Below are 14466 nucleotides of genomic sequence, written 5' to 3'. Positions count from 1 at the left end.
ATTCTACCTTTGGTAGAATAATTAGCTTTAATTATTAGAAAGTCCTTCCTCATAAAGGATCTACATCCACTCTCTGGTCTTTGGTCTTTGCTCTCAAGATATGCAGAATCAATTCAGTTTCTATTCTAGGAGTTGAAAGACCATTATCATCTGCCCCTTGAATCTTCTCTCCCAGTTCAGTATCTTCATGTCCTCCCTGTGGTCATGGGCTCTTCTCACCATCCTGATTTCTACCTCTGGACTCTACAGTTTGTCTCTGTCCCTCTCAAAATGGGCCACACACTCCTAACAGGGTTTGACTCTCACAGAGTCTGAGGCCTATGAGCCCCATTGTTCTGGGTACTAAAGCTCTCTTAGTGCATCCCAAAGTCATGTTAGTGCTTTTGGCAAGCAGATCACAGTCAATTCTTTCCAATCCCTTATCAGCCAGAGTCCTCCTGTCTTCATACACTATTGTTATTCCACCCCTCACGTATCTCACTCTTGTGCAGCTGATTATCTGAAGACCAAAGAACCAGAGTGTAATTCTGTCCCTATTCAATACCACGTGACAAATCTGGCCCAACAATCTCACCAGACGCCATCATCCAGTATTCCTCCCAATTATGTGCAAGTGACCTTCGATTATGAGAGTGGCATCTGTGCTCATCCCACGTCACTGAAAAAGTGCCATCACTAGGGACCTCCCTCCAGGTTGACAAAGACACATTAATTCATATTATTTGGTAATGGATGTCCTATCCGTTACAACCATATCTACTATCCCACCAGCACACCCACAGTTCACCATTTTGTTGCTCAACATATCCTAAGATAGAGCTGATGGGTGCAAAAGCACTAAGATAGTCATTTGAAAACCTGGTTTCCAAACCTGGCCCCACCTCCGGGTATGTGACTTCACTGAGTATCTCTGGGCTGCTGGGGATCCATCACGCCCTGTCTCGCTGTAACGTTGTGCTCTGCGATGGTCAGAGTTATAAAGAATCAGGAAGCTGGGGGCAGAGGAAGTCCCTGTTGCAAGAGATAAGAATTGGGCACTTCTGCTTGTGCCATGGGGAAGCTTCAACTCTGCTATCACTGACACGTGGCAGGCACCCAGCACTGCTCTTCCCCTTTCATTTTCTTGACCCCAACTTGTGCTGGGACTCAGATTTCCCAATATTTGATTTCATCTGGGTCCCAAGATTAGATCCAGACCATCTGGCCTGAGTTGCCTCCCCTTGCTGGCCCCGCTTCCCCACAAGGCCAGCATCCAGCACCCCCACCCGAGATTCCCAGAGGTCTCTGGATGCCTCCTTCCACCCTCCTCCCACACTCCTGGCCCTGGCCAGCTCCAGCAAAGCATGGTGGGCAAGGCTGGAGGGAAAGCCAGCAAGAAAGCGTCTTCTGGAATCAGCCTGAGCACGAGGCCAGGCTTTATCGCTTCTGGCTGTGCGGCCTCGGGCAGAGCTTCAGTTTCTTGCCATCATGGCTATAAAGTATTCAGTCATTATAATTTCTCATTAATTATGGCTTCAGGAGCACAGAAGTTCTCCTCTCTTCGTTGTCCATTTCTTCTTTTGCCCTCCACTGAGGCTTCTCCACCCCGCACCCTCAGCCCTGCCCTCACCACGCTCTACCAAAGCTTGTTTGTGGGTTCCCTCACCTCCCCTCTCCCCAGAGCACCCATTCTCTGCTGGGTGTAATGACTACCTGCGCACACCTGACGCCCACGCTGACTTCTTCTGCCTTGACCTCTCAGCCTCTCTCCAGGCAAGGATTTCTTGTTGCCTCAGGACATCTCCACATCAAAACCAAACATGTGAGAAGTAGCCCTTCCTCTTCTCACGCAACCATCCCTCCCCACGCCCATGTTCTAGGACCTCTGTGGACACCACAAATTCTCAAGTCCTCAGCTTTACAACTGCAAGCCTTCCTCCAAGTTCCCTTCGTCCCTGCATCTTAGTCTCACCTGCTACCAAATCCTGCCTACTGGTCCTCAGAAATAGTCCTTCTCCATCCTCACTCTCCATGCCCACTGCCCCCCCACAGCCACAGGGACATTCATGTGGATTCCAGGTTCTGCCAGATCATCCCTGAAGAGGGGGTTTTCTAACCTCCTTCCCCACATTTACCTCCGTTCTGTGTCTCCCGTCCCCCACTAAACCTTTTACCCATACCTGTGTCTGGGAGAGTTTTAAAATAGGAGGATCAGAGCTGCACATCTGTGATTTGTGCACTTTCAGTATAATACGTTATGCCTCAGTGACAAGTTTTATAGAAGAATAGAGTAAGCATCAAAAGTTAAACAGAAAAAAATGTAAACCGTTAAAATCACCAGATCTAAAACAAGTTCTTCTTAACCTGAGTCTGGGTGAGGTGTCCCTTCTGTGGGCCCTCATGGGCCCCGTCCTACTTCATCTTACGTGTCTCACCCAAGAGACCTGCTCTGTCCAATACTAGCCACTAGCCCCATGCAGTTATTTACATTTAAATTAGGCCAGGTGCGGTGGCTCATGCCTGTAGTCCCAGCACTTTGGGAGGCTGAGGCAGGATGATTGCTTGGAGGCCAGGAGTTGGAGACCAGCCTGGGCAATATAGAAAGATCCTGTCTCTAAAAATATATTTTTTTTAATTTGCTAGGCATGGGCTAATTTTTAAAAATTAGCTGGGTGTGTGCCTGTAGTCCCACCTTTTTTTTTTTTTTTTTGAGACCGAGTCTTGCTCTGTTTCCCAGGCTAGAGTGCAGTGGCATGACCTCAGCTCACTGCAACCTCCACCTCCTAGGCTCAAACGATTCTCCTGCCTCAGCCTCCCATGTAGCTGGGACTACAGGCGCGTACCACCACGCCCAGCTAATTTTTGTATTTTTAGTAGAGATGGCATTTCACTATGTTGGACAGGCTGGTCTCCAACTCCTGACCTCAAGTGATTCGCCTGCCTCGGCCTCCCAAAGTGCTGGGACTATAGCACTACAGCATTACAGCTGGCCCCTGGCCAAAAAAAAATTTTTAAGTTAATTAAAATGAAACAAAATGAAAAATTCAGTTCCTCAATTGCACTAGGCACATTTCAAGCGCTTAGCAGTCACATGGGGCTACTGTCAACCGTGTTAGATGACACAGATACCAAACACTTCCATTGTCACAGAAAGTTCTATTGGACAGTGCTACACGCCACTGTAAGCTCTGGAAGACAGAGACTTGTCTTTCTCGTCCACTACTGGATCCCTGGCACCCAACATGCTGTGAGGCCCAGCACTGATGCTGAACATCAAGGGACTGAATGAATGCACACACTACCACACACTGCACATGGCCCGGCGACAGCTCCATTACCTGTCTTGCACTTGCTCCCCCTGCCGTCAGACCATGGCTTCTAGCCAAGCTTTGACCCAGGGCCCTGACCCAGGGCTCGTGGCCCCCTTTCCTCCCTCCAGACTCTCTGGTCTGTGACGGGCTCAGGGTCCTGGAGCCATTGTAAGTGACTATGTGTGTGTGCTTCTGTGTATGTATGTTGGGAGCAGGAGAAGAGAATGAATTGGCAGGGGTGGAAAGATGCCAGGGTTCCAGGTCTCAAGTAACTCAGGTTCAGGCCTCTGGCAATGGTCACTCTCACCTATACAGCCATCTCAATTCTGAATCTCGAAGATGTGTGACTTTGGACAAGAAACTAACTTCTGCAAACCCACTGTATTCCCTGTTGCTTCATTGTAAAATATGGATAATAATACCTATTTCATATAGGTAGTGAGTGCAGTAAATAAGATGTCTGGGGCTCTGTTGATACTCAATTACTGTTTGTTTCTTTCTATACATAGAGGGCAGTAAAAATCTCTTCTTCAAACATCATTTAGATTGTGGCTTTCAGGGCACGGTGGCTCACGCCTATAATCCCAGCACTTTGGGAGGCCGAGGCAGGCAGCTCACCTGAGGTCGGGAGTTCAAGACCAGCCTGACCAACAAGGAGAAACCCTGTCTCTACAAAAAATACAAAATTACCTGCGCATGGTGGCACATGCCTGTAATCCCAGCTACTCGGGAGACTGAGGCAGGAGAATCGCTTGAACCCGGGAGGCACAGGTTGCAGTGAGCCAAGATCGTGCCATTGCATCATTCCAGCCTGGGCAACAAAAGCAAAATTTGTCTCAAAAAAAAAAAAAAAAAAAGCCGGACATGGTGGCTCACGCCTGTAATCCTAGCACTTTGGGAGGCCGAGGCAGGCAGATCACGAGGTCAGGAGATCGAGACCATCCTGGCTAACAAGGTGAAACCCCGTCTCCACTAAAAATACAAAAAATTAGCCGGGCATGGTGGCAGGCGCCTGTAGTCCCAGCTACTCAGGAGGCTGAGGCAGGAGAATGGCATGAACCTGGGAGGCAGAGCTGGCAGTGAGCAGACACCACACCACTAATCCAGCGTGGGTGACAGAACGAGACTCTGTCTCAAAAAAAAAAAAAAAGATTGTGGCTCTCAGACACCTGCATGGTTCCCACTTATCCCACATAGGAGGCCAAATATAACTCCTGACAGCTCCTTTTGCCTTCAAGCAAGAGGCTTATCATCAGTTCCACTGCTCTTATCTCCAAAGGCACCTGGCTCAGCCTCTCTCTGCCAGCCAGCTAAGTTAGTTTGGCTTTCTCTCCCCCACCTTTACGTCATATTACATACCTGAAATACCCTTCCTGCCTGCTCTTTCCAAAACTCAAGCCCTGCCTTCTCTGATGCAGATTTTTTCATGAGACTCACTTCCTCTCTTAAGCCTGCTTGACTCAACCTTCCCAGTTTCAAGATTGCTAATCACAATGTGATTAGTGACTATGATGCAAGGCTGTACCTGGCAAATCTGCACTTGAGGGCATCTGTGTTCCCAAGTATCTGGCTGCGCCTGTGAGTGTGCACAGAGCAGGAAGCTCGAGAAGGAGGTGACCACCAACAAAAGAAGGCTGGTGGTGAGGTGGGAGGGCTGGACCAGACTAGACACAGGTCCCATTTGGCCACTTATTACATGGGTGGCCCTCAACAAGTTACTTAATCTTTCTGAGCCTCAGTTTCCTATTACTATACTGAGCCCTTACTTAGTACAGACACTATTCTAAGCACTTTACATAGATTCTTTTATTTCAGCTTAACTTCAACAGATTAACTTCAACTGCAGCAGCTAGATAATATTTTTCCTATGTTACTGTTGAAGAAATTCAGACATAGAGGAAACGCAACACAGAAGTTGAGTAACTTGCCCCAGGTAACACTGGGATAAGCAAGTGGCAAAGCTAGGATTTGTAGCCAGGCAGTCTGGCTCCAGCATCCATGTTCTTAATCACTCTGCTTACTGCCTCCTACCTGTAATTCTGTGTGTGTGCACATCCCTCCTATGTATGCAAAACTCCCATCACAGTGGCTGGCACAAAGAGAACCAATAAATGGTTTAACTCTTTCCTCACTGGGACTACAAATACACAGGGATAGGAAAAATGTCTCTTTTCGAGAATTTGTTATAGGATCTAGGAAAGGACAAGTATATAATGGACACTTTACATACATTTCCAGGGGCTGAGAGAGGTGTGAAGGATATATAAAGATTTAAAGCACTGGCCGGGCATGGTGGCTCACACCTGTAATCCCAGCACTCTGGGAGGCCAAGGTGGGCAGATCACCTGAAGTCAGGAGTTTGAGACCAGCCTGGCCAACATGGTGAAACAGCGTCTCTTCTAAAACTACAAAAATCAGTCGGGTGTGGTGGTGCATGCCTGTAGTCCCAGCTACTCCGGAGGCTGAGGCAGGAGAATCGCTTGAACCCAGGAGGCAGAGGTTGCAGTAAGCAGAGATCGTGCCACTGCACTCCTGCCCAGGTGACAGAGTGAGACCCTGTCTCAAAAAAAAAAAAAAAAAAAAAAAAAAAAATTTAAAGCACTACCTTCTTACCCAGGTGTGAGTTATAAACACACACATGCCACATGGACACACTATTCACAAAGACATCACACACGTGTACGTGTGGTACACACACACTCACTAGCCACCCTGAACCTCATGAAGGCTCCACCAGAAAACCTTCTTTGCAGTAGGCACAGGGAAAAAATCACAGTCTTTAAAAGTACATATGAAGGTCTATCAAATCAGACTGGGGCATTTTAGAGAACTTCCTCGAGGTGCCACTTGAGTTACTTTTTTTTTTCTTTGTACTGTGGAGTTCAAAAAGTTAAATCTTAAAGATAAACAGGAATTACTGTGGCAAAGGAGGAGTGTAGAGAAAGGAGAGTCAAGAGGGAACAGGCTAACATATTTAGGAAACTGCAAGTATTTCTGTAGGCTGTCATGAAGAGTTTTTGGCAGGGTCAGGCAGGACATACAGCCAGAGAGTAGGCAGAGCCCAAATGCCAATAGGTCTGATGTGCTGAGCTGAGAGATTACAATTCTATCCTGAAAAGGAGCCACTCAGCACTTTTAGGCACACATATGACATCAAATCTGCATTTTAGAAAAATGGATTCAGTAGCACAGAGGATGGACTGATAACAAGGGATGAGGTGGAGAACACTGAAAAGACTTTCAACAATCTGGAGAAGAAATTCGGAGTTTGAACTCCTAGTGGCAGTGGGAAGAGAAAGAGTATTTAAGCGAGTTTAAGAAGTGAGGAGGAAATAGTGCCATTCACTACAATAGAAAACATAAAGACCAATGTTTAGACAGGATGGATGAGAGATAATGTATACCTTTTGGCTTTTGGAGTTTGAGGTGTCTCTGGGACACCAGGTGATATCCAACAGGTGTTTGAATATGTATGTGCATGTATATTATTTATTGTTATTTAAGCTTGCAAGACATCTGGGCTGGAGATATAAATTTGGGTGTCATCAATTTACAGGTAGTAATTAAAACAATGAGTGTGGATGAACTCACCCAGAGAAAGTGTAATGCCAGATTTGTGGGCCAAAACAGCTCTGAGGAGCTCCAACTCGAAGCAGTTGAAGGCTTACATTTAAACATACTCCCAGGAACAGTGGGTGAAGTGAAAAAGGGGTGAGGAAAGGGCCCTGGAGATCACCAACATTTAGGGGTGGAGGTGAACAGATGAGAAGAGAGAGGCAGAGGTGCAGGAGGAGAAGCCAGAATGGGGGTGTCAAGTATAAAGAAATGGGTAGCGTCAAATGCTTCAGAGGTTAGAGAAAATGACAGGAAACTCCACCTGTTAGATTTGACATCTAGAAGGCTGTCGGTGTGGCCAGGGTGAGGTCAGTGGAGTAGTGAAGGTGCGGGTTTCCGGCTGTTGGAGAAACCTCTTCCACTAACTACACTGCACTCTGAGTTACCAACTGGCATGGTCCTCCCCCCATTTCACACGCACGCTACAGTCGCCCGTGCGCACTCGTACACACCAGGTGGCTAACAGGTACGAGGCGTTTCCGGACAGCGAGCGCAGAGCCCCCGCGCACGCGCCTCCGAGCCGGCCTCTTCCGCCGCAAGTCCCTCCCCAAGCCTGCAGAGTGCGCTGCGTTTCGATGAGCCGGGACGTGGCGCCGCTCTAGCCAGCGCCTGGGCTCTGTGGCGGGCGCCGCAGCTCCGCGTCCCCCGCGCCTCCTCCCAGCGCAGGTGGGTCCGCCCGCGGGGGGCGGGGGTGCCCGGGAGCCGTGGGACGGGCGGGTAGCGGCAACCTTTGGGGAGCAGAGTGGTCCCCAACGCCCAGGTGCCCCGGCTTGCGCTCTGGCCCGGGCGAATCGGGCTATAGGAAGGGCCACACGGATGGAAGTCCTAGTCCGGGTGCTTACCTCTTGTGGAACGTGCAAAGCCTGTCCCAGGACCTCTTTACACTCTGGGGGTCTCTGCCCAGGCACGCTTGCTGCTTCCGGACACAGCTGTGGGCGGAGCTAGTAGGGGCGGGGCTACGTGATTGACACTTCTCTCCTCAGACTTCAAGGGCTACCACTGGACCCTTCCCCTGTCTTGAACCCTGAGCCGGCACCATGGTGAGAACCCTGAGCCCAGCCCTTCACCTCCGCAGGCCCGCGCCCTCACCCCCAGTGGCAGTGCCATGGTTGCCCCGTATGAACCTAGGGCTCCACAGTGTGGGGTTTTTGCAGGTCAGCTCCTGCAAGGCAACCTGCACTCTTCCAACCCGTTCATCCTTGTAGCACGGACGCCTGAAGGTGAAGACGTCAGAAGAGCAGGCGGAGGCCAAAAGGCTAGAGCGAGAGCAGAAGCTGAAGCTATACCAGTCAGCCACCCAGGCCGTATTCCAGAAGGTGGGGCCCTCAGAGGTAGCCCCGACCCCAAGTAGCTCCCTTAGTATAGTGCAGAGGCCAAGAGCTGGTCCCTAGAGTCAGACTGCCTAGATCCAATTCTGGGTTCTCTCACTTATAACTGTATGACTTTGGGCAAGTTGCTGAATCTCTTTGGGCCTCAGTTTGCTCATCTGTAAAATGGGGCTAATAATTGCACCTACTGCATAAGGCTGTTGTGAAGATTAAATGAGAGAATACCTGTAAGGCCATAAAGCATGGTTCATAGTACCTGTTGTATAATGTGGGATTCACAGAATATTGGATGGTTTTAAGTTTACGTTATTTAGTCCTGTAGTGGGAAAATTATATGATCTCTAACCCTGCCACCTATCTTCTTAGCGCCAGGCTGGTGAGCTGGATGAGTCCGTGCTGGAACTGACAAGCCAGATTCTGGGAGCCAACCCTGATTTTGCCACCCTCTGGAACTGCCGACGAGAGGTGCTCCAGCAGCTGGAGACTCAGAAGTGCGTAGGGATTCAGGATCTCAGAAGACTGCCCTGGCCCTGCGCCTGCACTGCCTGGGTCTAGGGGTGAAGGAGAAATGGGGCAGCCAGTGGCATAGATGGAGGATAGTAGGGGGCTGGGTGCAGAAAGTGAGGGGTGAGCTGAGGTTGACTGTAGGAGAGCCCTGACCCCCCCTTCCCTTCTGGGTACAGGTCTCCTGAAGAGTTGGCTGCTCTGGTGAAGGCAGAACTGGGCTTCCTGGAGAGCTGCCTGCGGGTGAACCCCAAGTCTTATGGTACCTGGCACCACCGATGCTGGCTGCTAGGCCGCCTGCCTGAGCCCAACTGGACCCGAGAGCTGGAGCTCTGTGCCCGTTTCCTGGAGGTGGATGAGCGGAACTGTATGTGGCTGCAGATTCTGTCCCCACAGCCCTCACCTGCCCACATTCTGGTACTGGGGCCTCAGTAAGGCCCAGAATGGGGAGGGATATCCAGGATGGGTCCACTGAGCTGGTGCTGAAAGGGATGTTGGAGCCAAATGCATCCTCCGTGGAGTGCACTGAGGTGTTTCTAGGGGTTCCTGAGGACTCTAGGGGTCCCAGCCAGGTAGCTCCTCTTGCCCTGCCTCTAAGATATGCTGTCACCTCTCCCCTCCAGTTCACTGCTGGGACTATCGGCGGTTTGTGGCCACACAGGCAGCCGTGCCCCCTGCAGAAGAGCTAGCCTTCACTGACAGCCTCATCACCCGAAACTTCTCCAACTACTCTTCCTGGCATTACCGCTCCTGTCTCTTGCCCCAGCTGCACCCCCAGCCGGATTCTGGACCACAGGGGCGCCTCCCTGAGGATGTGCTGCTCAAAGGTAACCAGGGTCAGGGATGCTCAGGAGGACTCTGCAGTGCCACCCTTCCAGCCCCCATGCCTGACCCTGTTCCTGAACCTGTCACTCAGGTTTATTGAGCACCTACTTCATGCGTGGCTCCAGGGGTGCTTAAGAATCAGTCCCTGGCTGCAGGGAGCTTAAGTGTCTGATGGGGAAGATAAAACTGACATACGTAGCCCCTGTGCAAGGACAGCATATAAGTGAGACTGGGGGCTGGAGGTACTCCAAGGAGAGGGTAGGGTGTTGGAGTGGCCAGGAGCTCACCAGTGTCCTGACCACAGCCCCATGCCTCCTGGAACCCCACAGAGCTGGAGCTGGTGCAGAATGCCTTCTTCACTGACCCCAATGACCAGAGTGCCTGGTTTTATCACCGTTGGCTCCTAGGCCGAGGTGAGCAATGAGGAAAGGGGCTGGGTGTTCAGCGCTTAATAGGAATGGGAGAGGGTTTAAAGAAATCTGACACTGTCTCCCCACAGCTGACCCCCAGGATGCACTGCGCTGCCTACATGTGAGCCGGGACGAGGCCTGTCTGACTGTCTCCTTCTCTCGGCCCCTCTTAGTGAGTCCTGCAGCTTTTGTCAAGAGCACTGTGGGATTGTGGGCCTGGTGCTGATGGGGCTGAAGTCTTTGTCCTTTGTGCCAGGTGGGCTCCAGGACGGAGATCTTGCTGCTCATGGTTGATGATTCTCCCCTGATTGTGGAGTGGAGGACCCCAGATGGCAGGAACCGGCCCAGCCATGTCTGGGTATCCCAGGATTGGTGGGGCAGAAGTGGGGGTCTGGGGCAGGGCTGGGTGGGACAGTCAAAAAAGTGGTTAGGCTGGGGCATTTCCTTGACCCAGTACTCCCAGCTCTGTGACCTGCCTGCTGCCTCCCTCAACGACCAGTTGCCCCAACATACATTTCGCGTCATTTGGACAGCAGGCGATGTCCAGAAAGAATGCGTGCTTTTAAAAGGTGATGGAACCTGCAACCTCCACCCCTTGCAGCAGCCCCCATCACTCTTTTCCTCTCAAGGGTGCACCCTCCAACCACCTACTCTTTCCCCAGGCCGCCAGGAGGGCTGGTGCCGGGACTCCACGACGGACGAGCAGCTATTCAGGTGGTGATAGGGAAGCACAAAACAAGGAGAGGGGCTCTGGACTCTGGGCATCAGGCAGCCAGGGCAGGAGGCTGGGGCCTCAAGGAGCTGTTTCAGTCTAGATACTGGGAATGTTGACCAGTGCTTCAGGGCTGTGGGCCTCAACACCTCCCCACCCTGCCCACCCTCAGGTGTGAGCTGTCAGTGGAGAAGTCCACAGTGCTGCAGTCTGAGCTGGAATCCTGTAAGGAGCTGCAGGAGCTGGAGCCTGAGAATAAATGTGAGGCCCCATTCCGTGAGAGTCTGCTCCCAGAGCCCACTGAGGAAACCCCTTTCCAGTGTGGCCCTGAGAGGACAGCAGGAAGGCCTCAGGAGGATGGGAGCAGAGGAGGATCCAAGAGAAACCCTCCTTTTCCCTGCCCTCTCCTCAGGGTGCCTGCTTACCATCATCCTGCTGATGCGGGCACTGGACCCCCTGCTGTATGAGAAGGAGACCCTGCAGTACTTCCAGACCCTCAAGGCAAGTTCTGTCTGCAGAACAGACCAGGGGGAGGCCCAGCAGGCAGGAGGCAGGCCCCTGACATGCATACCCTGCCCACCCCATCCACTCCAGGCCGTGGACCCCATGCGGGCAGCGTATCTGGATGACCTGCGCAGCAAGTTCTTGCTGGAGAATAGCGTGCTCAAGATGGAGTATGCTGAGGTGCGTGTGCTGCACCTGGCTCACAAGGTATGGGCTGCCATGCATGCCTTCCCCTGGCCCTCATCCCGCTGGCCTCCCCACGTCCCTGACTTTGCCCCCAGTCTCAGGTGCCTTTGTGGACTTCCAATGAAGATAGAGTTCATCCCTGCCTCCCAGCTTGCTCCTCTTCCAGGCCTTTCTGTCACTCAGCCCATTCTTCTTCTTGCCACTCACTTTCAAATCCCGAGTCACCAGGACCTCCTTGTGCTGTTTCTTCCCCAGGCTGGTCATAGCTTCATCTTCCTTCAGAGTGACCGCTAGCCCACTCCTCCCACACATTCCAGCACATCTCACCCTGGAGCAACCCCCAATACCTGAAGGCCAAATACTTTCCAGAGATTCCTGAGAAGTTGTCCAGGCTCCACTTTTCCTAGTCCTTCCCAACACATTAGTTTTATCACATCACCACAGCCCACCTCCATTCCTGCCAAACTCATCTCTGCCTCATCAGGACCAGTCCCCATGGGGGACCAGTCTTTGTTTACCCAGCACCCTCCACTGGCCCCTGTACCTCCGAACTCCAGGCCTCCTCCTCCTCACCCACCCCACTGGTTACCCCACTCGCAGCACTGTCTGTCCCACGTCATGTACTGCTGTGGGCTATAAGGTCAGCTTCCCACATGCTCCCATCCTCTTCTTGGCTGGGGTCCCCAAGGGCCTGTGGGGCACAGAGGGCATGTGCCTAATAAATGCTGGCTGAGGACCCTCTCCCAGGTCTCCTGGGAAGCTCATCACCTCCTTCCTCCCTTCACCCCCCAGGATCTGACAGTGCTCTGCCATCTGGAACAGCTGCTCTTGGTCACCCATCTTGACTTGTCACACAATCGTCTCCGAACCCTGCCACCTGCACTGGCTGCCCTGCGCTGCCTTGAGGTAAAGTACCCATGTCTCCATCCCTGTCACGGGTGGTTCTTTTCCTCTTCCTCTACCTCAGAAGTCTGCCCATCCTACAAGGAGATGTGCAGGACCCTCCACCCCGAACATGTAACTGCGTGCCTTCTACCTCCATCACGCAGCCTGACCCTGTGAGCCCCTCTGTGCTCTGTGGACCCGTCACCCTGAGCTCCTCAGTTGCTGAACCATCCCCGGCTGACAGCGCCTGTCCTGCCTCCCTGCCCTCCCTGCCCCCAGGTGCTGCAGGCCAGTGATAATGCCATAGAGTCCCTGGACGGCGTCACCAACCTACCCCGGCTGCAGGAGCTGCTACTGTGCAACAACCGTATCCTTCCTTCTGGGTGCCTTTCAGACAGTGGGTAAAGTGAGGTGCCACCCTGGGAAGGGACAGACAGCAGGCAGGGTATGTGCCACCCTCTTGCAGGGAAGGAGAGAGGGGGCTCTGTAGTGTGAGTTGAAGGGGGAGAGCCTGGGGCTGTCGGGCTATCACTGACCTGCACTGGTGGAGTTGTGCGGAGTGGACTTCCTCAAGTCAGAGTTCACAAATGGGCAGCCCGCAGCTGTTCTTCAGGTCTATGTAGTTTTTTGAAAATCAGAAGTTTCATACTTTAAAAAACATCTAGAGTTCTAATTCTTCTCTTAAAAATTGGAAGTTAGAGCAACCTTACACTGGTATTTTCACTCAGCAGCCCTTGGTCATTGCTGAATAGTAAATGTCTCTTTGGACCAGGCTAGATTTCCACCTTATCATACCCTGCACCACTCCCCTGATACTACACCAGCTTGCGTGGGGTGTTGCAGCTCATTCTTTCCTGGCTGACCCTGTGGGCAGGCATTTGCAGTCCCTTCCTAGAGCCTGACTCCCTCCAGGGAGCATATGAGATGCCCATCAAACAGACTTCCAGGCAGCAGTCCCCAGCTCTTGAGGGTACACAGGAGCAAATAAATTGGGAGGAACCTGCCAAGCTTTCCTTGACTCTCCTGAACAAGGCCTCCAGCAACCTGCAGTGCTCCAGCCTCTTGCCTCCTGCCCCAGGCTGGTCCTCCTCAACCTGCAGGGTAACCCGCTGTGCCAAGCGGTGGGCATCTTGGAGCAACTGGCTGAACTGCTGCCTTCAGTTAGCAGTGTCCTCACCTAAGAGGCCCTGCCCCCTACCCTTGCCCTTTAACTTATTGGGACTGAATAAAGAATGGAGAGGCCCTCTCAGGCTACCAAGCTGTTGTCGCTGCTATCACTACACCACTACCTTCATCACTTTCATTTTTTGAAAAGAAAGGGAAGAGACATGGGGTGTTGCCAGCTCCTTCTTTCTGCGCCATCCTATTGTTTCCTCTCAGAGAGAGCCAAGGCTTCAGTGTTTGGGGCAGAATTCAGGGTGAAGGCTGAGCTTTTGTTTACCTTCTGGTTTGGGGTGGGGGCTGGGACTGGGTCTAGATTCCAAGCAGGAATAGGGCTTGGGCTCAGGTTCTGGCTCTGGTAAGCTACAGAGCAGCTGTGAGTTTCTCCAGCTGGAAGCATCATACAATTTTTTCCCATGACCCCTGCACCTTCCACATGTTCCCCCTGCCCTGGCCCCCATTCACCATAGCTGAGGAGGCTCAAGGGCTCCACATTCCCAGGAATGGGCCAGGGTGTCCTTGCTCCGTCCTGCCTGAACAACAGTATCGGTCCCCATGAGTAGCATTCTACGGTTGAAGTACCTTTGAGAATACTTGATACCATTTGATCCTCACAGAGTCTCAGGGATGAGATTTTTAGGCCCAGTGTACTGATGAGGAAACTGCTGTTGAGACTTGCCCAAGGTTCTTGGCCGGAGCGCTTCAGCACTGAAACCAAAGTTGTCTCTACCCTTGGTCTAGGATTCTAGACTCATGTTCTTGCTTCTGTATTGCTAAGGAATGGTTGGCCAGCAGCCTGGCCTCAGCTCCTTGAGGTCCTGAGCTGAATGTCTGCTCCCATGGTGTCCCCCCACACATACCATGTACACACCTTGTCCTGACCTAGAGAGTCCTGAGTGGTGGTGGGGGGAGGGGACTGGCTCAGGGGTTAGGGCACTGACTCAAACCTGGCTGGGTGGGGAGAGAAAGATTGATTAAAGCTAGGGAGAGAGTGTGACAAAGGCATCCTACTGGTTCTCTGGGATCTGCCTGGGCCCACATGTGCT

The 14466-nt window shown here is 52.0% G+C and overlaps 1 protein-coding gene across 1 annotated transcript; it reads left to right on the top strand.

The window, feature by feature from the left end:
- Positions 1-6165: 6165 nt before the first annotated feature.
- Positions 6166-13517, top strand: RABGGTA (Rab geranylgeranyltransferase subunit alpha). The gene is made up of 17 exons (XM_003809089.6): positions 6166-7571; positions 7889-7945; positions 8111-8221; positions 8600-8724; positions 8917-9104; positions 9361-9564; positions 9892-9975; positions 10062-10144; positions 10229-10330; positions 10436-10541; positions 10635-10686; positions 10857-10945; positions 11097-11185; positions 11279-11395; positions 12167-12280; positions 12539-12626; positions 13292-13517. Exons 2-17 carry the CDS (start codon positions 7943-7945, stop codon positions 13438-13440), a joined length of 1704 nt encoding a protein of 567 aa, XP_003809137.1. The 5' UTR covers positions 6166-7571; positions 7889-7942; the 3' UTR covers positions 13441-13517.
- Positions 13518-14466: the final 949 nt, after the last annotated feature.

The sequence above is a fragment of the Pan paniscus genome, chromosome 15 (assembly GCF_029289425.2).
Source record: "Pan paniscus chromosome 15, NHGRI_mPanPan1-v2.0_pri, whole genome shotgun sequence".
Taxonomy (NCBI): Eukaryota; Metazoa; Chordata; class Mammalia; order Primates; family Hominidae; genus Pan; species Pan paniscus.
This window is presented reverse-complemented; position numbering and strand designations above follow the sequence as displayed.

What these genes read in the sequence shown, in the direction of transcription:
- RABGGTA (XM_003809089.6), top strand. An exon ending in CCGTTGGCTCCTAGGCCGAG is followed by an intron (nt 9,976 to 10,061) that starts GTGAGCAATGAG and finishes GTCTCCCCACAG; the next exon opens with CTGACCCCCAGGATGCACTG. An exon ending in AGAATGCGTGCTTTTAAAAG is followed by an intron (nt 10,542 to 10,634) that starts GTGATGGAACCT and finishes CTCTTTCCCCAG; the next exon opens with GCCGCCAGGAGGGCTGGTGC.